The 26,767-nt window shown below is 38.3% G+C and overlaps 1 protein-coding gene across 14 annotated transcripts in view; it reads left to right on the top strand.

The window, feature by feature from the left end:
* Positions 1–26,767, top strand: part of CABIN1 (calcineurin binding protein 1) — a 242,382-nt gene that overhangs the window by 9,714 nt on the left and 205,901 nt on the right. For 8 of the 14 annotated variants that reach the window (XR_010592855.1, XM_065568352.1, XM_065568345.1 and 5 more), the window contains 16 exons: positions 867–919; positions 1,473–1,565; positions 2,837–2,950; positions 3,144–3,278; positions 5,506–5,686; positions 8,195–8,324; positions 10,284–10,433; positions 11,542–11,834; positions 14,125–14,293; positions 16,639–16,775; positions 17,230–17,447; positions 20,131–20,209; positions 20,478–20,665; positions 22,740–22,889; positions 24,012–24,206; positions 25,912–26,148. Coding sequence is in view for 13 of the 14 variants with exons in the window: in XM_065568352.1 (XP_065424424.1) it covers positions 917–919; positions 1,473–1,565; positions 2,837–2,950; positions 3,144–3,278; positions 5,506–5,686; positions 8,195–8,324; positions 10,284–10,433; positions 11,542–11,834; positions 14,125–14,293; positions 16,639–16,775; positions 17,230–17,447; positions 20,131–20,209; positions 20,478–20,665; positions 22,740–22,889; positions 24,012–24,206; positions 25,912–26,148 (2,472 nt within the window). In the remaining variant the exon portion in view is untranslated. The remainder of the gene's footprint in view (positions 1–866; positions 920–1,472; positions 1,566–2,836; positions 2,951–3,143; positions 3,279–5,505; positions 5,687–8,194; positions 8,325–10,283; positions 10,434–11,541; positions 11,835–14,124; positions 14,294–16,638; positions 16,776–17,229; positions 17,448–20,130; positions 20,210–20,477; positions 20,666–22,739; positions 22,890–24,011; positions 24,207–25,911; positions 26,149–26,767) is intronic. The other 6 variants (XM_065568347.1, XM_042841592.2, XM_042841591.2 and 3 more) reach the window with 1 other exon arrangement.

Here is a 26,767-nt window from a genome sequence, read left to right as displayed (position 1 = left end):
AACCCTAATAACGCGAGATTTGTAGAAGCGAGGATTGTGTGAGGCGGGTGAGAAAGAACTGTGTGAGAAGTCATGATGACCTCAGCATAGATAAAGTGTAGAAGACCTTGTGTAGATAAGGAATAGAAAATAATTGTATGTTGGCAAGAGTCAAAACAACTGAGGAAATGAGATATCAAGATGGCCTATGTATAAACAAAAATGCTGCTGTCCCTCATTATTTTTGTAATGAAAGGTATAAATGCTTGCTGTAATTAGTAACCGGGGAGAGACCTGTTTAGCTCTCTCCCTCTGCGCAATTGTGAGAGTTAATAAAGCATCTGACTTGCTATACCTAAACAAATAGTGAGAACTCTGTTTTTCTCCGACAAGGTAGACTATAGCAATGCACCACAAGGAGGCAGAGTTGAGGCTACACAGGCAACTTTATCTTTGTCATTTTCTGACATTTAAGTGATTAATGTGGCAGTCTTAACATTCATTTAATGTAATATTTTTGTATGTTCTCAAGAATATCATTTATTTATTTACTAAATTTATTTAATACATTTAGTACACATAAATCTACAGCTGACTAATGTACCATAGTTATAAGTACATTGCAAATATTCATTATTTTATAGTGTTTAAAGGCTTAAAAGCAAAAAGAAAATGAGGAACAATTGAATTTCCTTTCATCTTAATTATTTTAGAACTTTATTTACAATTTTTTTAAGATTATTATAGTCAATTCTTGTTTATTTTGTAAGGTGCTATGATGCTTGCAAAAATTTCCAATTAAATTGTTAAATAATGATGCTATGTTTTTAATAATAAATGCTTTCCATTTATAGTACATATAATTCTAATCCCTGTTTGCTCTTCAGACCTATTTGTGACTGGCCCTCCACCTGACTCTAGTGGGAGAATCTTGAACATGGTAAGGTGGCAGTCTAGCACAAGCTGCTTATCAGACATCTTGGTGGTATGGCTCTGTGAGAGAGCAGTGTATTCTTGGTGCCACATGTTGCTTGAATCCTTTCATGTGTGTGATGTGAGAAACCAAAAACAATTTTCCATATTTCCTTATCCCAAGACTTAGCCACTCTCTGTGGAGTGTTAATTGGCACAGCTAGAACATTGCATTTTCAGTAATTATCCTTGTAGTGATTGGTAAATTAAGGAGCGTCACTGTAATCCATATGTCCATTCTACTGGCCCCATGATTCCTAGGGATGGTTTAAATTTCCTCCCCTGTCATTAAAGGAGCTTCCTTTGTCTTGCTTGTCATATTCTGCAGTTAGTGGTGGATAAAGTAACCATTATATACTGAAGTAGTAATAATTTCTTACATTTGCAGTGCTAACCCAGGTTTTATTGAGATTTTCAACTAGAGAGAGAAATGATAAAAATTCTGGTGGCAAGGGTGAGAAGAGGAACTGAGCCAGATATGAATTTCATGTATGTAACTGTTTCTTGATTCTCTTTCTTAGATCCGAATTGCAGCATTGAATGCCAGCTCCACAATTGAGGATGAGCATGAAGGTACCTTCAAAAGTCACAAAACACAGACAAAGGAGGCTCAAGTAAGTAAAACAATTTTAATAATGTGGAAAATTGACAATGAATCTCTTCTGATATGTTCTAATCTCCCGACATTGGGTCTGTTCTCTTGTAATTTTTGGTTCTAGGGGGAAGAGCTACATTAATATTCTCATCTCCTAAACTCAGCCCTTAGCATACCATGACTCTACTTTTTATGTTGTGATTTTTAATTATGAGATAGGCACCTAGTCCTAGAGCACTGAATGGGCATCTCTAGTTGTACTTTAATAAACTGAAGAAATACATTTATTTTTCTGTAGCTGAGAGATGGCCATTGCTTCCCCTTCTCCTCCAAAGTTACTTTAATGATTAACTTCTCATGGCGATTGGAGTGCCTGTCTCAGTTCTTAGGCTCCTGTCATATAATAAAGACTGTGCAGATGCAGGAGGCTTCCCACATGGAACTCATTGTAGGATCAATGAATTATTTAGCTAAGATTATTGATAAATCATCATATTTATCAGATAGAAATAGTTAAAAGAAAAGAACATGTATTTATTGTTAAAACCTTAGATTTTACGGCTTCACTTAGGTCTTGTTCATACTGTGTATGAAACCATTCTAGCAGCTACCATATTTAAGTAGAGCTGTTGCTAGCAACAACTGAATTAATTTTCCTGACCAGTGTAGACTGGGTTTTTTCTATTGTAAAACTATGCTGAATACTAACCACTCTGACAGGTAGCTTTTAGTATGGTTTTATAACTAAAAATATTTTACAAACTGCAAAAGGAAGTGGTGATAGAATTCTAATAATAACAACTGCGCTTAGCCTGGTTACAACTATTGGTCCCAATTCAGAAAAGTCTACCTATTCAGAGAGGGTGCTTTATTGTTCATATTAATAAAGAAACATACTTATTCCATTGAAGCCAATGGGACTTAAGTATGTGCTTAAAGTTAAGCATGTGCATGAGTGCTTTCCTGAATAGGAATTGACAGAAATGATTTCCTGAATAATGGCCATGGTATGCATGTCGTTTTAAGGCTCTATTAAACACACCTTTTTTTTCCCCCCAGCAAATTGCTTTTGACTTCCACATATTTTCTTAAAATCTCTAATTGTATTGCAGTGATTCTCCTTGGTTGTTCTAATATTTTATTCTTTTATTTCTGAAGACTATTAAATAAAAAGTTAAGAGAAAAATCAGTAGAGCCAAATCCATTATATAAATCTGCTCCTATTTAAGTGTTACTTCTGCATAGGAGTTGTAATTATTACATTGTTAATTTTGTTATTTTGACCCACAGGAAGCAGAAGCTTTTGCTCTGTATCACAAAGCTTTGGACCTTCAGAAACATGACCGATTTGAAGAGTCTGCCAAAGCTTACCATGAGCTGCTTGAGATTCGTCTTCTGCGAGAGGTCAGTGAAATTTAGGGAGTCAAAGTGAAAGATAGCCACATCTTTATTGCATTTTGTGTCACTGCATTGTGTCTTGGCCATGGATGACTCAAAAATGTAATGTTGGTTGTCAGTTGGCTGGTTATTTGCTGCTGTTTATCACAAGTCTAATTCCTGATGTCAAGGGTACAATTGTTTTGTTTATAATTTTCAGGCAGTTCTCTCTGGTGATGAGAAAGAAGGGTTAAAACATCCAGGCTTGATGTTAAAATATTCCACCTATAAAAATCTAGCACAATTGGCAGCACAGCGAGATGACCTGGAGACAGCCATGGAGTTCTACTTAGAGGTACAGTACAGTCTGAGTACAATATGAGACACTCAGTATTTACTAGTCTTGATGAAGTAGATGTGTGAGACCCTCACCGTATTTTGTATAAATTATTTGCATTAGGGCTGTCAAGCGATTAAAAAGATTAAGCACACGATTAAACAATAATAGAATACCATTTATTTAAATTTTTTGGATGTTTTCTACATTTTCAAATATATTGATTTCAGTTACAACACAGAATACAAAGTGTAGAGTGCTCACTTTATATTTATTTCTGATTACAAATATTTGTACTGTAAAAAACCCCAAAAGAAATATTATTTTTAATTCACCTAATACAAGTACTGTAGTGCAATCTCTTTGTCATGAAAGTTGAACTTACAAATGTAGAATTATGTGCAAAAAATAACTGCATTCAAAAATAAAACAATGTAAAACTTTAGAGCCTACAAGTCCACTAAGTCCTATTTCTTGTTCTGCCAATCACTCAGACAAACAAGTTTGCTTACATTTGTGGGAGATAATGCTGCCCACTTCTTGTTCACGTCACTTGAAAGTGAGAACAAACGTTCGCATGGCACTGTTGTAGCCAGCGTCACAAGATATTTACATTCCAGATGCGCTAAAGATTCATATGTCCTTTCATGCTTCAACCACTATTCCAGAGGACATGCGTCCATGCTCATGATAGATTCTACTCGATAACAATCCAAAGCAGTGCAGACTGATGCATGTTCATTTTCATCCTCTGAGTCAGATGCCACCAGCAGAAGGTTGATTTTCTTTTTTGATGGTTCGGGTTCTGTAGTTTCCGCATCGGAGTGTTGCTCTTTTAAGACTTGTGAAAGCAGGTTCCACACCTCTTCCCTGTCAAATTTTGGAAGGCACTTCAGATTCTTAAACCTTGAGATGAGTGCTGTAGCTATCTTTAGAAATCTCAGATTTGTACCTTCTTTGTGTTTTGTCACATCTGCTGTGAAAGTGTTCTTAAAAGGAACAACATGTGCTGGGTCATCATCCGAGACTACTATAACATGAGTATATAAGGCAGAATGTGGGTAAAACAGAGCAGGGGACGTAAAATTCTCCCCCATGGAGTTAAGTCACAAATTTAATTAACACATTATTTTTTTAACGAGCAGCATCAGCATGGAAGCATGTCCTCTGGGATGGTGGCCGAAGCAGGAAGGGGCATATGAATGTTTAGCATATCTGTCACATAAATTCCTTGCAGTGCCAACTACAAAAGTGCTATGCAAATGCCTGTTTTCACTTTCAGATGACATTGTAAATAAGAAGTGGGCAGCAGCATCTCCCATAAGGGTACGTCTATACTTACCTCTGGGTTCGGCGGTAAGCAATCGATCTTCTGGGTTTGATTTATCGTGTCTTGTCTAGACCCAATAAATCGATCCCGGAAGTGCTCGCCATCGACACCGGTACTCCTGCTCCGCGAGAGGAGTACGCGGAGTCGACAGGGGAGCCTGCCTGCCACGTGTGGACCCACGGTAAGTTCGAACTAAGGTACTTCGACTTCAGCTACGTTATTCATGTAGCTGAAGTTGCGTATCTTAGTTCGAAGTGGGGGGTTAGTGTGGACCAGGCCATAATGTAAGCAAACTTGTTTGTCTTAGCGTCTGACTGAACAAGAAGTAGGACTGAGTGGATTTGTAGGCGCTAAAGTTTTGCATTGTTTTGTTCTTGAGTGCAGTCATGTAACAAAAAAAATTCACTTTCGTAAGTTGCACTTTCACGATAAAGAGATTGCACTACAGTAGTTGTATGAGGTGAACTGAAAAATCCTGTTTCTTTTATCATTTTTACAGTGCAAATATTTGTAATAAAAATAATATAAAGTGAGCAGTGTACACTTTTTATTCTGTGTTGTAATAGAAATAAATATATTTGAAAATATAGAAAAACATCCAAAAATATTTAATAAATTTCAATTGGTATTCTGTTGTTTAACAGTGCAATTAAAACTGTGCTTAATCGCAAATAATTTTTTTGAGCTAATCGCGTGAATTAATTGTGATTAATCGACAGCCCTAATTTGCATGTATTGTGTGTATGTTTAGGTAATAAATATGGTATTACTTGCTCACCATTTTAGTCCCAAAGAACAATAGTGTTCCATCATAAACCTCAGCTCCAGCAAATACAAACTATATAAGGCAATGTGTACAGACACACACATGCATATGTTGACATGTGGATATGGTGTGATATTTATGTTTTCTAGGCTGTAATGTTAGACTCTACTGATGTCAACCTATGGTATAAAATTGGTCGTGTAGCAATAAGACTAATCCGTATGCCACTGGCACGTCATGCTTTTGAAGAAGGACTCAGATGTAATCCTGATCACTGGCCTTGTTTAGATAACCTCATCACAGTCTTGTACACGCTCAGTGACTATACAAGTAAGTACAGCTAGATTTGTATAATTTTTCTTAAAATGTATAATTAATTCAAGTAAAAATCAATATGATCAGTACAGTGATTCAGTCTTACAGACACAATATCTTGAACATGCAATGTATTGAAATGTAATATGTAAATTTTTCATGGTAAAGTATAGTGATCTGTAACTGTTTTTAATTACAGTAAAAATCCCTGTCTGCTGTATTTATTTATTGAAAACCATCATTGTGCTCAGTATTTTTATTCAGTTCTTTTCTCTTTTAGAATTCCTACAACTTTTTAAAATAATTATATGTTACAAGGGATCCCAAACAGAACACACAAACGAGGGGCAAGGAAACAAAAGTTCCAACCATGGATATTGAGTTGAAATGTGTTTCTCCCCTGGCCGCCCGAAGGATTTGCTTTTCTGTAGAATGTTTGAGGTGGACTATAAACAAGATCCTTTGAGGGGGAAATATTTTGATTTCAGTATCCCTGGTTGGATCCATGAGTCTGGATTCAATTAAAATTTCACAAAAATAGCATTTAAATAGTTCATTAAATAAAATTACCTTAAATATGGGGATACATTAAAAAAGTTTTTATCAGAAATGTTTTGCATTTAAAACCAACTGATTTATTAAACAAAGGAAGTATTATCTGCAGTTTGGTCACTAGGTCCTTCAAGATATTAGAAATAGGAGATCTCATTCTCTCACACTTAGGTTTTATTCATAGAGTGGAAGAGGAAAACAAGCCTTTACTGGCTTTTCAACTCCCAACTGGTTTCTTACCCTTGCATGACCTAGTCATTGAACTGAACTAGTTAAATAAACTGAGGTGAAGAAAATATTTGCTCTGCACCACAGCGTTTTCACTCCTCTATAAGTAGAACTGTAGTACAACAGGATTCTCTATAAGCCGGTTCCATTGTAATTAATGAACAGTGTGTGGTAGTTATTTAACTATTAAGGACCAGGTAATGCACTCCATGGAAAAATACATGTAAGGAAGTTAAGTGTTGTAGCTTGTGGAGTTTCTGAGATACCTTGTCAGTAGACAGGGTTTCTGGGGCCACAAAGGGAGCAGGGGACAAGGCCCAGCACCTGTGTAAATGTCTGAAGATCTGTGAGGAAATTCCACAGAGGACAAGGGATCCATACTGCTTCCTGGGCCACTCCCCTTTTCCCCACAGCTCAGCTTCCCTAGGAGCTGCACCATACCGCGCTACCCACCTAATGAGAAGATAATGTGGAACGGGTTTGTGCAAAAGTTCCAGCTGATAAAGTCACCATTAATTTCTGCTGGAATTTTAGCAAGGGATGATGCCGTTGAGAGCAGCTATCCTTCGCCATGCTTCCCTCCAGAAGGTCACACAACTCCAAAAAACCTGTGGAGTCCCAACTACATGCTGTTCCTGAGGAAAGTTCTCTGTGGTCTGGGAAGTGGGAAGATGTAGCATTAATTCCTCTCTTCTGCAATTTTAGTCCATAAGGACAGTATATTCACTTCTTCTATCCCCTCTGAACCATGCAGCAAGAGAGAGATGTCCCTGCACCAGTCTGAAGTCATGAATGGCACTCTTAAACTCTGCTTAAGCAGATAAAAGGATGAAACAGCAAACATTTCAATGAAGTTCTTTTTTAATCCATACTTTTTTTTTCTGATGGGAGGATATTTGTCTCTGTGCAGAAGGACATTTATTTCTGTGGGTAATAATCTATTCTCCTCTGCCCCACAACATTTAAAAAATATCTGTAGGATTTAGAGTGGAAGTATCATCTGGAGCTGTGATCTATTATACATCAGAGCCGCTGCAAGAAGCTTCCCTGTAGACCTCTCTCTCACTCTCATGCATGTTCTTTGTCTTTGTTGTCATTTCTAGCAAGTTACCTCCAGGGTGTGAGTATAAAACTACAATATAGTTCATAGCCTGGCATGGTTAATTATGCAGCTGTTAATATAATTGGCTCTCAACTTTTAAATTCAGATTTTATGCGGTAGATGAACCAATACAAATGAAGGCTAATAGGTGGCTCCAAGGTAAATTAGAGATGTAGGGCCTGATCCCGTAGGCCTTCCTCATGAAAATAGTCTTAATGGAATTACTCCGGTGAGTAAGGAATGCAGGATATGGCCTTTCCTGCTGTAATGCAATTTGTAATACAGCAATCATGATAAATGCTGAGGAATGGTGTTTTACAGAAATAGGGGATTTGAAACCAAAATCTGATGATAAATGACTTTAAGCTGTTTAGCAAAGTTGTAGATTTGTTTTTAGAGGCTAAAACTTGAGAATGTGGGGTTATGATTAGTATGCCCAGGTAAATTATTTAAATTGTATTTCTGTGTGTTTAACCATTTGCAGAGAGAATTACAATCCAATGATTGTAGAAATGTTTCATGTCCAGTTGGAGATTTTAACAATCTTGTTAGTAGTTTATATTTATCTCAGAAGTGGGAACTTTTGAATGATTCATAGTGTCAAATTGCCCATAATTTTTATTTCTGTTTCCCTCTACTAGCATGTTTGTATTTTATCTGCAAAGCTCTGGAGAAAGACTGCCAATACAGCAAAGGACTGGTACTGAAGGAGAAGATTTTTGAGGAGCAACCTTGCCTCAGGAAAGACTCATTAAGGATGTTCCTTAAATGGTGAATCTCATTCTTAGTCATCCTATAGTTCTTGCATTAGAATTTTAGGATAGGAGTAGTTCAGAAAGGCTAGTGAGGTTCAACCCTTTAAACCAGGGGTTGGTAACCTTTCAAAAGTGGTGTGCCGAGTCTTCATTTATTCACTCTAATTTAAGGTTTTGTGTGCCAGTAATACATTTTAATGTTTTTAGGAGGTCTCTTTCTATAAGTCTATAATATATAACTAAACTATTGTTGTATGTAAAGCAAATAAGGTTTTAGAAGCTTCATTTAAAATTAAATTAAAATGCAGAGCCCCCCGGACCAGTGGCCAGGACCCTGGCAGTGTGAGTGCCACTGAAAATCAGCTTGTGTGCCGCCTTCGGCACGCGTGCCATAGGTTGCCTACCCCTCCTTTAAACTAATATAATTGTACCATGTAGTCTTTGTCTTCTAAATGAACCTTATTGCATTGACTTCAGTGAGAATTGTATATGGTTATTAGTTTTGTAAGCTTCTGTGGTATCTGAGATGCAAGAATCCTGTAAGATTATGTGAGCCTTTGAGTTATTTATATATATTCTGAAAACTATGTTATTGCAACATTATGGTTGAGATATGTTACTTTGTTTATATTATGATAATGCCTAGAAGCCCCAATGAAGTTTGGGGTCCCATTGTGCTAAGCATTGTACAAACCTATAGTTAGAGACTTCTCCCTTCCTTGAAGATTTTATAATCTAAAAGGTGGGAGAAACAGTGACACAGAGAATTGAAGTGATTTACCCAAAATCACCAGGAGCTCAGTAGCAGAGCCAGGTCTCCTGACTCCCCATCTAACACTCTGTTCATCAACAAAACTCAAGAAACTCAAAATTAGGATTTTAATTAAACTGTAACTCAGTCCCATTGTGCATCTCTAATACTTTATGTTCCTGCGCATGTAGATAACATCAGTGCCTTAATATGTGTATGCTTTGTGGATGAATTAAAGTGGGATGTGAGTCTTGGTGCACACCTGTTGATTCTTTGGTCAGGCATTCAAATAGTTTTTCACATTGTGGGCACCGTACTCTACATAGCCTGCAACTTTTGAAACATGAAGTGTGGGGAACCATCTGAAGGGACCCAGATGTATCGTTGGCTTTCTACAGTATCCTGAGAGAGTCATTTTAAAATTTTATTTTTTAGAGCATAGCAAACTCTTGAGTGCTCAGCAGCTGAGCATGTGAAACGTGATTTGAAAGTTAATTTTTTGTGGACATATAGTTACAGACTCAAATAATCCTAGGTAGTTAAGGTGTAGTGTGTGCTGGGAAAGATCAGAAAGACTGCCAAACCTACTTGGGCTCCTGATGCCTCTTATGGTAGAAGTTTAGTGTAGGGATGGCTTGCTAGCTTGCAAGGAAGGAGCTAGTGAATCTTAGAGGAAGGGTGATCTTGTTTTTTGACTTGGGTCAGATATACAAAATAAGGGCCTCTGACCTAGATTTTTGGTCGGTTAGTTACTTAGGCAATGATTTAGCAAAGCTTTAAGCACATAAATTCAGCAAAGCATTTAATGATCATTTTCCCCCTCACTCTCGGATATCTCAAAAACAATGGAATAGATATTTTTCAAGCTCTCAAAAAATTCACTTCTGGACTGAAAACCTTCAAGAGAATTTTCAACTCCAGTTGTTATTTTTGCTGAAACATTGAGTTGTTCAAAATGGGACCATGGAACAAAAGGAGCTTCTCAGCCATAACAATAGCATTGCTGTAATGTATTTCACTGTTTTCCTATTCATCTCTCACTTTTTAGAACGTGAAAGAGGAGAATCTGCCTCAAAACATCTAATTTTAGAATGAACTGTGAACAAATGTATATGTGATTACTGTTTTTGTACCCTACGTTAGAGGAGAATCTTAAGTTAATCTCTATTTGATATTAAAAAAATAAAACTACCTATGTTGTCTTCCTTTCTCACCACCTCTCAGTGACATGTCAATCCATGATGTGAATGTGAGTGCAGCGGAAACAAGAGCAATCATAGATGAAGCATTGGAGCTACGTAGAAAGAGGCAGGCTCTAATGGTGCGAGAGAGAGAACCAGATCTTAAGCTTGTCCAGCCAATTCCCTTTTTCACGTAAGTCATCACTGTCTCTGTTTCAGAGAGTCATGGCCAGGGTTCATTGGAATCTCTTCAGCATGTATTTTTTCTCATTATATATATTAATTTTTTTAAAGTTTCAGTAATCTGTAAGGAGTCTGGCTCTGTTCATGTTTCCAGATTAAAGTTGATACATACCAATTAAAACATGCTGAAACAAAACTGTGGTATGAACCAGGAACAAATAGCTAAATTCAGGATATCTTCACAACAGAAATTTTTTGAAATTTTTCTGCGTTAATTGGTTTGTATCTGAACTTTAAAGCTTTTTTTTAATTTGTTTTTAATATTTTTACCATTTGGATCATGGAGATTTATAAACAAATGTTAAATGTCTACAAAAATGTTCTATTGTGCATTTGGATAGTCTAGGAATCCTGTTAGAGTATATTGCGTGTTTTAAATACGTGTGTTAAAGACTTCTGTGATCTTCTTATTTAGGGCCTGATTCTGCCACCCTTATTTGCCCTGAATAATTTCCTCTGTAAGTAGTCCAATTTCAGAGCAAGTTACTACTAATTGTGTAAAAGGCTGACAGAATCTTGCCCTTACCCATTGAATATAATGCTAGACCTGAAAATGGTTCATATTAAACTGGGATAATGTTTTTGGTTTTGAGGTGCAATGAATGCTTTCTCTGGGTGTGAAGCATATCATGAGCTCCATTTCCTTTCTATTATACTTAATTCTCCTTCCCAACAATGGCTTTAATTGCTGTGATAATGTTGGTCCTGCTCTGTAGTTTAACAGTATGTTCCAAATAGGAAGCAAGAGCCATGAAACATTTGCTCCTGAACTGAACTCTCGAGGGGACAGGGTACCAAAAATAATATTCTCAGCTTTTCTAGTTGTAAAGCAGATTTTGACTCCACGAGGAATCTATTCCTCTTACACTGATAAAATCACTTTTGGTACCCTCAGTAATTCTAACATTCTATAGCAGAACATCTTTATTATAATTCCGACATCCTGCAGCAAAGGGTTTTTTAACTGTAATACAGAAGGTTATGTGGCAAAAGCTAATGAATAAATGGATAAATTAAGTGTTAATAAGGTCGTGTTGTGATTGTGTTTTTACATGCAGGTGGAAGTGTCTAGGAGAAAGTTTACTTGCTATGTATCATCACCTGACAACCTGTGAGCCTCCTCGACCGAGCCTGGGGAAGAGAATTGACCTCTCAGAGTACCAAGACCCAGTCCAGCACTTGATTCTTTCTCCTACCTCTACTCCTGTCAGTGTTATCCAGCCCAATCCTGTCAGCACTAATCCAGTGGTTACAATGAGTGACCCAGTATTAACTTACACTCCAATGACACCCAATTTTTCCAGTCATAATGAGAATTTACTGGAATCAGTAATACCTATAGGTGAGCAAGGTACTTTAGTCTATAATTCCAGATAACACTGTTGTCTTTGCAGACATAAACGAGACTGGAAAATGTCAGTTGTCTTTAGAAATGTGTGTTTTCTAAACTGTCTTATAGCTGATCCAGTGCATTTTCAATGTACATGTATTCCAAGTCAGAAAATTAAATTAAATTAAATTAATGGAGATATCCCATCTCCTAGAACTGGAAGGGACCTTGAAAGGTCATCAAGTCCAGCCCCCTGCCTTCACTAGCAGGATCAAGTACTGATTTTGCCCCAGATCCCTAAGTGGCCCCCTCAAGGACTGAACTCACAACCCTGGGTTTAGCAGGCCAATGCTCAAACCACTGAGCTATCCCTCCCCCCCCTAAAAGAAAAGTTCAGTCATATAAAGCTGTGATAATCTGTAAAACAATTACTTTAAAAAAGGGAAAGCTGTCTAAATGATCAAGGGCAGGGGTCGGCAACCTTTCAGAAGTGGTGTGCCAAGTCTTTATTTGTTCACTCTAATTTAAGGTTTCGTGTGCCAGTAATATATTTTAACGTTTTTAGAAGGTCTCTTTCTATAAGTCTCTAATCCAGGGGTTGGCAACGTTTGGCACGCGGCTCGCCAGGGTAAGCACCCTGGCGGGCCGGGCCAGTTTTATTTACCTGCTGACGCGGCAGGTTCGGCCAATCGCGGCCCCCACTGGCCGCGGTTTGCCGTCCCGGGCCAATGGGGGCGGCAAGAAGCGGCGCGGGCGAGGGATGTGCTGGCTCCGGCTTCTTGCCGCCCCCATTGGCCCGGGACGTCGAACCGCGGCCAGTGCGGGCCGCGATTGGCCGAACCTGCCGCGTCAGCAGGTAAATAAAACTGGCCCGGCCCGCCAGGGTGCTTACCCTGGCGAGCCGCGTGCTGAACGTTACTGACCCCTGCTCTAATCTATAACTAAACTATTGTTGTATGTAAAGTAAATAAGGTTTTTAAAATGTTTAAGAAGCTTCATTTAAAATTAAATTAAAATGCAGAGCCGCCCGGACCAATGGCCGGGACCCGGGCAGTGTGAGAGCCACTGAAAATCAGCTTGTGTGCCCCCTTCGGCATGCGTGCCATAGGTTGCCTACCCCTGATCTAGGTTAATTATTAGCTCTGAGTTCTATCCATAATTGATTTTCTATAGCACTCATCACTGTAGTATCTAATCCCTTCTATTCTTGACTGTGCTGCTGCTCTCATGCCTCAGTTTCCCCCATTTGTAATATAAAGGTAATAATGCCTGGGTGATATGTGGCTTAATTTGTTAATATTTGTAAAGCACCTCGAGGCTGTCAGATGGAAGGAGCCATAAAAAGACAAAATATTATTACTATTAAATAAGATCAGCTGCTTGGCCTGTTAAGTACATATGGAAGCAGAGAATTAATTTGTTTGCATGATGATATTCATATTCTCAGATGTTTTAAGGCATATACTGTGTAGGGAGGTGTGTGTGGGGGTGTGTGTGTGTGTGTGTGGGGGTGTCTATAGTTATTGTTCACAAGACTACCAGTCTTTGGTTGATGTTTATGAGAATTTACAGATGTTAGAGCTCTAGGCAGTGTTTTCCTTAAAAGCCACAAAATTGTACTGAAAATTAGAAGATTTAAAAGAAAGTATATTAAAAAAACCCAAGTTTTCAACCAGTCTGCTTCTTAGTTCTGACCAGTATTTACATGCATACAAAATGTCATGAATATCAAACTTAATTTACTTTGTATTAAAATTAAAAGAAAAATTAGAATTTGAGCTATGCATTTCTTAATTAAGAGATGCAATTATTTTTGCACATTGTAATAGAATGAGTAGATTTGTGTAAAAATAGTAAAATCATAATGCTTGTTACTATCAGGGCAGTCCCCAGGTTCCCCATTATGTTTGGTCCTGTAGAAATACAGTGTAGGATTCTCTATCTGCCTTGACTCAAGTCACTACTGTGACTCTTCCTGTATATGATATTAGCTAATTTTTTATGGTAACTGTTCTGTGAAACAAAACATGATTTAGGCCTAACTGTAGTTTGATCAGTGATTAACATGATTGTGTTTAAGTGGGCTACAAGGCCAACATCAAACCAGAGTTCTGTGTAAATGATTCTGTTCCCATTTAAGTTAATAGGAATTTTGCCATTGTCTTCAGTAGGAACAGAATTGAGTCCTTGATGTTGCCATAGAATAAAGTAAATTTAAAATATTTTTCATAAATCACCATGATATTAAGCAACATTATCCATTGTGTGTTTGGCAATTTGAGTTTTGAAAACGTTTGATTCTGTTTTCTAGGTGACACAACTGTTAGTGATAAATCCAAGAAAGGGGTGAAACGGAGGAGAATTACAGAAGATAGTGGTGAAACTGCAAAAAGGCGGTCTGCTAGAGTCCGAAATACCAAGTGTAAAAAGGAGGAGAAAGTTGACTTTCAAGAACTGTTGGTAAAGTTCCTTCCTTCAAGGTACAGCAGACCTTCACTTGTGATGAGAGTTGTTGGCATTATGTGAGGACCACAGGCTTTTTTGTTGACCTGCTGGTTATCCACCCAAATCCTCAGAGGTACTGGACTTGTGTTGCTTATTGAATGAAAGAAATGTGACTCGGTATCTTTTTATAAATTGTATTAAAACTATTAAAAATAAAACAACCTTAAAATCAATAAAGCAACAAGTTAATCTCAATAGTGGATTGAATTAAATCATCAATTTAGTTAAATCATCAGATTAGTACAAAAAATAACCAATTCTTATACATTCTGAGGAGGTGGCTATACCATTTGGTTAGAAGTCACAGCTAAAGAGTTTGACAAAAGTCCATTAGTTCTCTCATTTGAATGGTTAAGTGTCATAATATAGAAACCGAATTATTGTCTAATGTCTGGAGTACAACCTCGGATCCAATTATCAAACGTTTCCTCCTTAAATTTCAGTCTTGTGTGCTGGCTAACCTTTACCCCCTTCCCCTCCCACCTCCCAAAAATGAGACAGATTATAAAAATACAGACTGCTCCAGAACAAGAGAAGTTGGATAAGTAGTCAACTTTGACCAGAAATGACAGATGACAATCTCAAATCTCTTAAGACTTCGAAACATAGAACACACTCTAATGGGTAACTTTTATGAGACAATATTGAGGACTGTTTATCTGAGGCACTTTTCTTTCAGGTGCCTTCCTGGCTTGGGTGTTATGGGTGCTCTCACACACATGCATGCACACAGCTGCACTTTTCATTTCCACATCCTAAAAATAAAAAGTCTAAATTGTCTGGGTCATCTGCCAGCTAATAAGAACAAAAGACAAAAACAGAAAAAGGAAAAATAAGGTATTAAGGTAATGGAATTTGCAAACTCTTTCAGCTCTCACAGTCTTCTGGGCACTCTGAGTAGGAGCTGGAACTGCAGTCAAGGAATTAAACGTTGATGTTCTGCTGGCAAAGTGCTTCTCACTAGTGGGCCACCTCCAGGGTAGGACTGGCCTGATTATTGATGTCATGAATTCTTCTCCCCAAGTTGTTTAGTCTTGAGAATTCTGGAACATCAATCTTTCCTCTGGTGTCTTGGGACCCAGAAGATGAGGCTTCCTGGCCTTATCCTTGTAATTTGTAAACTTTACTTACTCTGTCTTGCAGTGCCTCCCTCAAGGTCTTCGAACAAGTCATGTGCGAGGCCTGCCTTGCAGCCATGCATCTTGGTCCAATCAGTTTCAAATGAGGTCATCTTGAGCCTCAGTTTTAGGAAAAGTTCTGTTTAGATCAGCAACTTTAAAAATATTCAGTGTTTTACATATTACACAGACGAAGTCTATGACCCCCAAAAATATATAAAAAAAAATCTGGATGATACCACTTTTGAGGAAGTTGTCATGGTCTTATCATGGTAAAAGGGTATTGAGATGACGTTGTCATTAGTTTACAAAAATTTCAACACAAAATTCCTGTAAAAATAGCTGTTTGGAAGGGATGCTCTTCAACAACCAGTCACTCAACATTGATTCATGTGCAAAATTAAAAATAAGTTCAAATTTATGATCAGTTTCATCACATCTATTTCTTATTCTTGAAGCAAGGCAATTAGAATATTTTCCTATTTCAGAACTGGGTTTTTATAAGTCAAACAGCTTGTCTTCTGGAATCTGTCCCTTGACAGAGAAAAATAACTTGAAAGTAAAAAAATACTTTAAAAAAAAAAGTTTATGTAGGGTATTCTCATATAGGTTATTTTGCTCACTGTTTTCTAGAGAAGAAGCAGAAGCATATCATGAACTTTTTTGCATAGTTAAGAAGTGGGTATGATTTACACCACATTGGGTCTGTGCGGACCCCAGTATCATTTGTCAACAAATCAGATCAGCATTTCTCATTAAATCAGAAGGCATATTTTGTTTTTACATTGATTACTGATTTGAATGAGATGATTTAAAAAACAAAGATCCTTCTGAAAGGAAAATATTAAGTTGCATTGCTAAAAGGGTTCGGATCTGCTAGTACTTAAAATAACAGTGCTGATAATGCTGTTTTTTGAAAAACAATTCCAAATGTGGTGGAGTAGTCTTGTCAGTTTCTGATGCTTATTTGGTGGGATTTGCTCTTTTCTGTAGGCTGTTTCTTTCCATTTTTAGGTATAGCATGTTTGAGGTTTTTTTCCTCTGATGAAATCTGGAAATAAATTTAAATTTCTAATGATGAACTCCAACTAGGGTACTTTCATTGTGAAAATATACATAACCCCTACACCTGGCAAGCTATTTGTTATTGAAAGTAATATTCAGACTCTCACAAATACTGTCTTTTACCCCTTTTCACCCAGGCTGAGGAAACTGGATCCAGAGGAAGAGGATGATCCTTTCAATAACTACGAGGTGCAATCAGAGATCAAACAAGAGAATTTCCAGCATATTGGACCACACAGACTGTCATTTGACTCTACAACGTTCATGGAATCTGGTAGGGACTTCAGCATATCCATTTTTCTACTTGTTTTCTTTTTCCCCTTATGTCTGCATTTTTACTCCCACTTCTTCTTCTGTTTTCTTTCTTTTTGTGCACAAAAGAATCTATTCTTTTAAAGGGTTTATTTTAATAAATCAATTGACTGAGCTTCACTGTATTCATAAATTATTTTTGTTTTCATTGGGCTGCTTATTTATGTGTGATCTGTGTTGTGTGCATGATCTCCTTTAACCATTTTAGTATAGTCACTTTATTCTGCATAAATTCAAGGCTATTCCTGCAAAAGGAGAACCACTGTGTCATAAAGGTGTTATGGGTGTTCTTTATGCAAGATGTGCTAAATGTCACAAAGCATTAAAAGTATTATTCTTAGAAGTGAGGCAAGGAATTAAATGTGGTTAGTTTCAACAAACAGGTCTCATATACTTTGTGCTCATCTGCTTTCCAGAGAAGCAAGATGTTCATGAATTCCTATTGGATAACCTGAACAATGGTGGCATCCTAGAACTGATGATGAGATATCTGAAAGTAATCAGCCAGAAGTTCCTGGTGAAGTGGCCACCTGGCTTGTCTGAGGTGGTCCTTAGTATCTACAATAGCTGGAGAAAGCATAGTAGTAATTTGCCCAACCCGTTACTGAGGGATTGTAGCAACCAGCACATCAAGGTAAGGAAACGCTCTATTTTTTGAGCTGCTTAATTTTCCCTATCCACCGTATATTGCTGTCTGTGTCTTGAATGTGGCTAACCTCAGTGTGGCAACTCAAGCTCAGGTTGTCCCTCTCATGATCTATGCCTGGGATATTGTTCGCTCTAGCTCTAACTTCAGTCAAAAAACAACTTGAGTGCACTGCAGCTGTTGTTTCTGTCAGTAAACTGCTATGTCTTACAGTATTTACACATACTTTGATCTTTCACTCTGTGTCTGGAGCTGCCTCCTGCATCTCAAATGGCGTGCACACACAGCTTTGTGTCCTGCCTTTAAGGGCTGAGGTGAGGCTGCACCATTCATGGAGCATTTCTTGTGGTCTGTGCAGCATTGTTGTTTGGCTCAAAATGTTTGTGGTTTAGATGCCATACCAAGGTTTCAAGTACAGTAAAAGCTTTTTTAACCGGCATGCTGGAGGAATGGGGGGGTGCCGGTAAATTAAAAATGCTGGTTAACTCAGAGGGAGGGGTTTGGAGTGTGGGTGGGAAGGTGTGTGGGGCAGGGGCGTGGCAGGGTGTTTGGGTCCAGGAGGGGGCTTGGAGCAGGGGGTTGAGGCATGGGAGGGAACTCAGGGTGCCCGATGGGGATGGATGGGGTACTTACCTCTGGCAGTTCCCTGCAAGCGACTCTCCATCCCTTCTGCTCCTGGCGGAGGCGCAGCCAGGCCGCTCTGCAAGCAGGCACGCTGCCCCTTGCGGCTTTCCCGGCCAATGGGCTGGGAGCTGCAGAGTCAGCGCTCAGGGAAGGGTGACGGAGGCAGCATGCCTGCAGAGCCGCCTGCTGCGACTCCGCCAGCAACAGCAGGGACGGAGTTGCTTGTGGGAAGCTGCCGGAGGTGAGTGCCCCCCCCCATTTAGCCCCCCAAGCCTCTTCCACGCCCCAACTCCCTACCCCAAGTCCCCTCCAGGACCCAAACTCCCTCCCAGAGCATACCCCGCAGCCCCTCCCATGCCCCAGCCCCTCACCAACCGCACTATAAACCATACTTTCAGTGCAGCTAAGAAATGCTAGTTTATAGAGTTTGCAGCTTGGTGAAATGCCAGATAAAAGAGCTTTTACTGTACATGGGTTTTAGGAAAATCCCTGTTTTAAATAGCACGTATAAAAGGTATAGTGACTTAATTAATGGCAAATTGTTGAGCTTGTTTTTAAAAAGATAATTACATCCCATAGTGAAAGTACAATGAAAAACTTTTATTTCCTTTTCCAAATACAGGTATATAAATTTCACAAATACAAAATGGAAAAACAAAAATTATACAATAAATTGGAACCCAAAATGGGCCTGGCTTACATGAATGCACACATTTTAGGTTAAATACTGTATGTGGTAATAGTAAAAGCAAAATGCTATATTCTTTGTCCACTGGCTGCTGTCTATATTACTGTGTTTTTAAGACATTAGCAAGAAGGATCAGACCTGTAGCTGAAAAGTTCTGACTTTGAGTATTCATGGTAACTGCACTCCCAAATAATTTCCTCTTTTGCTATTTCCCACATTTCAGCTTTTCCATCACCAGCGTATTTAATGCTGTGCAAAATAAAATTGAGCTTTGAAAATAATAATATCTTGGTGGTTTAAAAAAGTAGTGTTGCTGTATAGATATAACATACTCTAAACAATCTACACTAGCATGTATATCTATTGCTATATATATTACTGTTTGATTTGCTTGTCTGAGACTGCTTGATCTTTATTGCTTATATATTAAATTAAAAAATCAAAATTACTACATACAATATTATGGATTAGATTTTACACAAATAAATATTAGGAAATTCGGGAGTTCTGATTAACATATATTGCTTCTGAATCTTTCCATTTAACTTTGATTATAAATTGATTTCCAAGATGCCCTTTTGTTTTTTTGAGTTTATTTGGGATAGAAGATGATGCCTTTGGATGTAACAAATGCCCAGAGATTTTAGGGTACAGAGATTTTTGAACCCATGTCAGGAGCTTTCACCCTCTCCAGATGGAGCTGCAGTTACAACCCTGGTTACTGTGGGAAAAAAAATATAAAAATAATTTTCTCTTTAATCCACACAACCACGTCTGTAAGAGCTGTAACAGAACATCCAGTGTTACCAGGACCAACTCATATCCAGTTTTTTGTTTTTTTAAAATCCACCTGTCTTTCTCCAGAAAGCATTAATGAGCTGGCAAAACTAGCATATGTGCTCGATCTCCTTGATTTCTACAACTTCTTCAGTATTCATCTCAGCCTTTTGATGTGTCTTTTTTCAGATGTTCTAACATAAAGTATTAATGATGAAGCAATTTAAAATGGTTGTATTTTAGATTGAGGATGCTGCTCTTTTTCAAGACTGGGCCAACTGTTCCCTTCTTATCTTCTTCCCCACTAGATCGTCGTATCCTTTCTTAAATAAATTTTTTTCCATTCCTCTTTCTAGTTGTAAAAGGCCAGGGGGGGTCTCTTTAATCCTACTGAGCATCATAGAAAGAGGGCAACCTCCTTTCCTTAGACAGAAGAAAGCCATGATGGCTGTAGCTTGGAAATGGAAATCACAAAAGAGGATTAATTAGAAAGCTTCCTTTCAAGTGAATTGTTAACTTCTTTTTACTTTCCAAACAAGGTTCTTTATATTCTTCCCTGATCTCTTCATACCTTCCCTGTAGGATATGATGCTGATGAGCCTTTCTTGCATGGAACTACAACTTGACCAATGGTTGCTGACCAAAGGGAAGAGCTCTACAGGTGAGAATTGTTTTTTCTCTGCTAGGCTATTCTTACAATGTAAATTAAACTTGTAAGAAATGTTGTGAATCATTTATTAAAATACTGAGCTGTTACTTCTCCAGATGTAGGTCTGAGCAATGGATGTGTACAACAGTTCTTTATTATTATTATTTTTTATTAGTGTTTGTGTTAGAAGGGTGAGCTGAGTGTTGCAGCTGCTGCACGTGGAATTGTTTGCATAGGGAGAATGTGATTTTATGCTAAACTGTAATAAATTAATTTACAGTTTCCCCTCGAAATTGCCCTTCTGCCACTGTGAACGGAAAGTTTGGTCCTGATTTCCCAGGATCCCATTTTCTGGGGGACTTGTTGCAGCTCTCATTTGCATCCTCCCAGCGAGATCTATTTGAGGAAGGCTGGCTGGAGTTTGTGGCTCGAGTGTATTGGCTGAAGGCTCGCTTTCTAGCACTGCAGGTTTGTTTTCATTTTGAGTTCAACAAATAGAATTTTTCACAGTTAGCATATTTTTTTTAAACAAATGGACTTTAGAATTACTATAAGCCGTTGAAGTGGTAGGTATGGTAAGTCATCAACGCACCATACCCACCACTTCAGGAATATCTTGACTGAGCTCTAATTTGAAGATAAAGTAGAGGTTACATTTGTCTGTTTTATTTAAAAGCAGCAAAGAGTCCTGTGGCACCTTATAGACTAACAGACGTATGGGAACGTGAGCTTTCGTGGGTGAATACCCACTTCTTTGGATGCATCCAAAGGTCTGTTAGTCTATAAGGTGCCACAGGACTCTTTGCTGCTTTTACAGATCCAGACTAACATGGCTACCCCTTTGATACTGTTTTATTTAGTTTTGTTAAATGTCCCTATGAACATTCAGTAATTAGATAGATGCGAAGGATCTGGCTGTAATTCTTATGCATTGTACCAGCATTCAGTCATTTTGGTACATACACATGTGTTTAAAGTAGTTTGTCTTTGGTCCCCAGAAATAAATTTCGACTGGAGTTATAATGAGCAGCCGCAGTACGCAAATTCACTAGCAGACTGAAGCCTGGATTGTAGCTCCTAGAATCTGTAATAGAAGCCCAAATAGAATGTCCAAAATGCAACTGTGCATCGAGTCAACATTTATATGTTGTGATTGATGGAGCTTGAGCATTCTTTTGACAATTATTCATTTCATGTACAGATTTTCAAGCAATTTGTTCTAGACTGATTGCTCAAGTAAACAGTCTCAAGAAAAGTTATTTATTGGATTCCAGACTACTTCATTATTTTATTTCAAGCATCAGTTTCTTAAGGCAGCAAAGAAAATGTTTACAGATTGTCTGTACTTAATTCTAAACCGTTGAGAAGAAAAATGTGGGTTTGACTAATCAAACTTTAATCTTCAATTGATAAAGTACAATATCAGTTGATTTCATATGCACCCACTGAGTAATTCATTTCCCTTTTTATTTTCATATCTCAAAATCCTTCTTTAAGAAATCCATCTAATGAAAAACTGGATTGTTCCATAGAAAAATTAGTGGGGACAGAACCTCCTTCTCATTTATAAACTATGTTTAATCATGTTATACATCTAAAGTAGAGACTTCTTGATAAGTCATTTTATTTTCACTCAAAAATAAAATTTCTTTAAGTTAAAAAGATCTTCTAATTCCCTTTCCAGGTAAAGACAATTCAAAATCAACTGTCACTGCACAGTCCCAGTAATGAAGAAACATGTAGACTAGACTAATACTTTTTGCTCTATTTCACTGAAAGATACAATTTTTATGACACACATGTAACTCCTCTGTTTCACAACAGATCTAGATATTGCAATTTAAAAAACAAAGATGGAAGTAGAAGGATAATCTGAAACATAAATATACATTTGGAATCAGAGCCAACTCCACTTAAACTGAATGCAGGTTGTCCAGTCAAAATGGATTGATCATCTTTATTAAACAAACTGTCGTATGGCTAGTGCTGTATCTCTTTAGCTTTAGTGAGTTATATTTTCTCCCTCTACAGCCTCTCTTCCTGTCCTGATCCCTCCCTTTTAGGAAAACTCAAATCTGTTTAAGATGGACAAAGTGGGTTCCTCACAGTTTTAGTTTATTTTAACCAGTTAGCTGTACATCTCGGTAATGTTACCCAAATGTATGGTTCTGGTCAGCACAAAAGGAAGACTTACTTCTGGATTTAATCTGCCTCCCTTCACTTTCAGAAAAAGAGAATGTTAGTCAATTTTATACAAATACATTTTCTTGCTATGTAACTTGAATACCTAGGTGTCCGATTTCCTCCCCTTCTCCACCCTCCCCTCCCCCCCAGTGGTGATGAAGATAACTGGTAGAATAGACTGTTAAACTGTTTATTGGTAATGACTCTTTTGGTTGATATTTTGATTTGTAAAGTACCCTCCCAAATTTGCCTATTTCTCACTGACAGTGTACTCACAGAGTTAGTGATTCAACATTGCCTAGCTGCTTTTGAAGAATCTCAGGTAGCATTGTGTGATTTCTTCTAACTGTTTCCACAGGGTGACATGGAGCAGGCATTGGAGAATTATGACATCTGCACCGAAATGCTGCAGAGTTCCACTGCAGTCCAAGCCAAAGCTGGCAATGAACGCAGCATCGTGATCCGATTACCTAACCTCCATGTTGATTCTGTTGTTTCTCTAGAAGAGGTAGGGATCAGTTTGTTTGTTTGGGTTTTTCTGTTTCTAGGTTCATCCAAAATTGAGGATTCCAGTCAACGTAATGTGTTTTGGAGACATTTCTAAAGAAGAGCTAAGTCTTGTGAGAAACTAGAGGTTTTATATGTGTGCGCCATTTTCTTGTGCACAATCCATTTTCTTTTGGGCTGATAATGTGATACTTCTGGAGAGAATCTGAGATAGAGATGCTAAGGGACAAGTTCCTATGCTCCTTAGAGGCATTTATTCCCTTTGGGGATAAAAAGCATGTTTTATGATTTAAAACAAAACAAACTAGTGTGGCTTCTATATCAGCAGTGCTCAGAAACAGTGCCGTAGTTGCAAGACTCATCTCAAAATTACTATCACTTACCCTGATGGAAAAGTAGCATGTACAACATCAGTAGCAACTGTCTTAGAGTGAAGAATATTTTCACAAACCAGGATAAAACTAACAATGACTGTGTTTTTATAGTTAATTGATTTGAAAACCATCCTTCCCTTTTTCAGTTAAATGCTTTCTTTGTCTATTACTGGTCCCTGCACAATTCTGTCTGCTTAATAAATAGAGTGAAAAAGATTGCTATCAGGGTGCTGCGTATACAGCTGTTAGTCATTAGACTAGAGCTTTGTTTTAGAGGGTTTCTTGTGCTTTAATGTTACTGTTGTTCAAATGAACTCTTGCCTTCAGCAGTCAGAATTTTCCAGTAAAACATGCAAATGAATTCATAAATAAAAAATTAGACATGGTGGTTATTTTTCTGTTACTGCTTATAGGGGAGGGCTTCAAACACAAGCAATGCCATCTCGATTCTAAAGGCTTTCCCATGATCGCTCTTTCTCATAGTTCATCAGAAAAATGTGAGATTTTCAAATGTATGGCTTAGATACAAAAAAGCAATAGTATTAATTTAAAAAAAAATTAAATACAAGTTGGGGTAAGTGATAATGGGGTGGAAGCTTGTCTACTTTCTTCCTTGTCGTTTCTCTTCCTTACAGTGCTGTAAACTTTACACATCCTACAGCTATAGCTTTGTTGTTCATAAGAAAAGTCAGTCATTTGCACATGAAGGTGAAATGTAGGTTGGATTGCACCATCTGTGACTTTTGCAGATTGACAAGAACCTAAAGTCTCTGGAGAGATGCCAGTCTTTGGAGGAGATCCAGCGACTGTATGAGGCAGGGGATTACAAGGCAGTGGTGCATCTGCTTCGTCCAACCTTGTGCTTCAGTGGATATGGTAGAGCTAAACATCTGGAATTTGTTATATCTATACCAGAGAGACCAACACAGTTACTTCTGTTGCAGGTTTGTTATGTTTCTTTAAAAAGTTATCTTTAGTGAGGGTTTGAAAGCCCTGCATCTGCTTTATTTCCAAGAGCAACATAAAGATTTGGAGGGTTAGCATTAATGATGAATTGTGTTGACTTCATTTAAGAAGCAAAACATGGGGCCAGATCGTCAGGTGAAGTAAATTGGCAAAGTTCTGTTGAAACTTAAACTCATAGTCTAAGCTCTCTGATCAATAAGAGGGTGTGTGTGTGTGTGTGTGTGTGTGTGTGTGTGTGTGTATATATAACACCACCCTATATAACACGAATTCGGATATAACGCGGTAAAGCAGTGCTCCGGGGGGGGCGGGGCTGCGCACTCCAGTGGATCAAAGCAAGTTCGATATAACGCGGTTTCACCTATAACGCGGTAAGATTTTTTGGCTCCCGAGGACAGAGTTATATCGAGGTAGAGGTGTATATATGTATGTATATATATTTGTAGAGAGAGAGAGAGAAAATGTGTGTGGGTATATAGATATATATATAAATAGAGAGAGAGAGAGAGATAGTGGATTCACCCAAACCTCTAAAATCTATCCAGGTTCACTCGAGTTTGAAAACTTTAAGGCTGTATAAATGCGAGTGAACCTGGATCAGTTTTAGAGGTTTATTATGGATGAACCCACTTTACCAATGGCCTGCTATTAGGACTTGGAGTTTTTGTTGCCGGTGACTATTTATATGGTGGCTCCCAAGCATCCTATGCACCTGAAAGTTGTTAGACAACTGGATGTGAGGCAAGAAGCACTGGTGTGATAACTTCTCATTGGTCTGTCCTGCTTCACAGGCAGGCTGCTGCACCAGCTGTAATCTCCAGGGTGGCTTCACAGCATATTACAAAAGTCCAAACTGGAGGTGATAAAAGCTTAGATCAACATGGCAAGATCCTTATCTAACAGAAAAGGGTGCCAGATATTGCCCAACTATAGATTTAAAAAAAAGTTCTTGACTGCTGCTGCAATCCGAAAGTACAGGATAGAAGATTAGTCTAGCAAGATCAGAAGATTATGCACTACCATGACAATTAAGGGACAGATGCCCTCTGCTGAGGGAACAGGATGCAGTCTGTCAGTTCCTTAGTCTTTCCTCTGTGTTGGCTATTTTTACTGCTAGTTTGACTGGAGTGAGCCTGTGCCAGTTACTTTTCATCCACATTCCTATTTTGTTGTGATAGTGGGACATCAGAACTTGTTTTCCATACTCAACAAGAAAGAATCTTAGAGCTGGGGATCATAAAAATACTTAGAGCATTGTAGCCTTTATCATCATATGAGCTTGTTTTCTAAATCAGTAATAACATAGTAGCATGGGTCCATAGTGACTCAAACTCTGATTCTGTTGAACCTCTTTACACGGCAGTATGTGGCTTGAAAGCAAGAGGCTCATTGCTGCCTCTTTCCTGCAAAGGAGGCTCATGTAGAGTCTCTTCGTATTCAGAGAATGGGACTCAGTGTTGCTTCCCTGATGACACTCAGTTGAGGAGCATGGGTTCTGGGATCTCTTGTATTGCCCATTTTATGTCACATTTAGAAATTCATACTGGTATCTCAGTAGAGTAAACATTAGCTGCAAACTGTGTGCCTTCTTCCATTCTCCTTTCCCCTTTATTGTGCTTTTATGCTTTGAAATAAACATTAGATCCATATAACATTTTTTTTTTTCATGTTAACATTCACTAGGATTCCCTGCTGAAACAGAAGGATTACAGGCAATGTTTTGAATGCTCTGAAGTTGCCTTGAACGAAGCAATTCAGCAGATGATTAACATGACAGTAGCTTCTGCTAAAGAAGAGTGGGTTGCTACAGTAACACAGCTGCTCACGGGGATTGATCGCTCACTGTCGTCAGACAGCAGCATCCTGAAGGAATCTTCTGTAACACTGAGCCTCATTCGGCTAACAAACAACCTCATTCAGGTAACCTGTTCACCTACACTAGCAAGCAGCCACTGTGCTACAGATCTTTTTTAGGCGTGATACAGCTGCTGCCTGAACTGCCACCCACTTGCAGAGTCTCTCTTGGGTTACATTTCTGTGTGGGCTGTTTCCTTTCACACTCTTAGTTTTCACTGCAAGATGTCAGATGCAGAATCTCTTCTGAAATCAGTAATGGCAGCTAATTCTGAGCACCGTCTCTGCTGAAATGAGCAAGGAATAGTAATAAGGTGGCTCAGGGAGCAGTACTGCTGGCTATGACTCTGTTTCTAATGGCAGCAGTGCAAGCTTTGGTCCCGCTGGCTGGGCCCAGTTTGTTTCTGGCACAGATCTTGTTGCATATTCCTGCCATTCACATGAGGGATGGTAAAAGAGATCCTGTGAACCTTAGGAACAGGTACAGTCAGTTGGTATTGTTGGTATGTTACATCATTCAACTGAGATGCTAGTAGCTCTGGCGGCTGATCAGTTCTTTAGATTCTTATACAGATATAGGACGTGAGTCAGAATTGGAAATCTGACGATGATGAGGGGTATTTTCATCCTCATTCCTCTTTCCCTTCCTCTTAAGGACAGAATTAAGTAAAATGATGGTTATTAT

Source organism: Chrysemys picta, chromosome 15 (assembly GCF_011386835.1).
Source record: "Chrysemys picta bellii isolate R12L10 chromosome 15, ASM1138683v2, whole genome shotgun sequence".
NCBI lineage: Eukaryota > Metazoa > Chordata > Testudines > Emydidae > Chrysemys > Chrysemys picta.
Note: the sequence above shows the minus strand (reverse complement) of the source record. Positions and strands in the feature narration are given on the sequence as shown.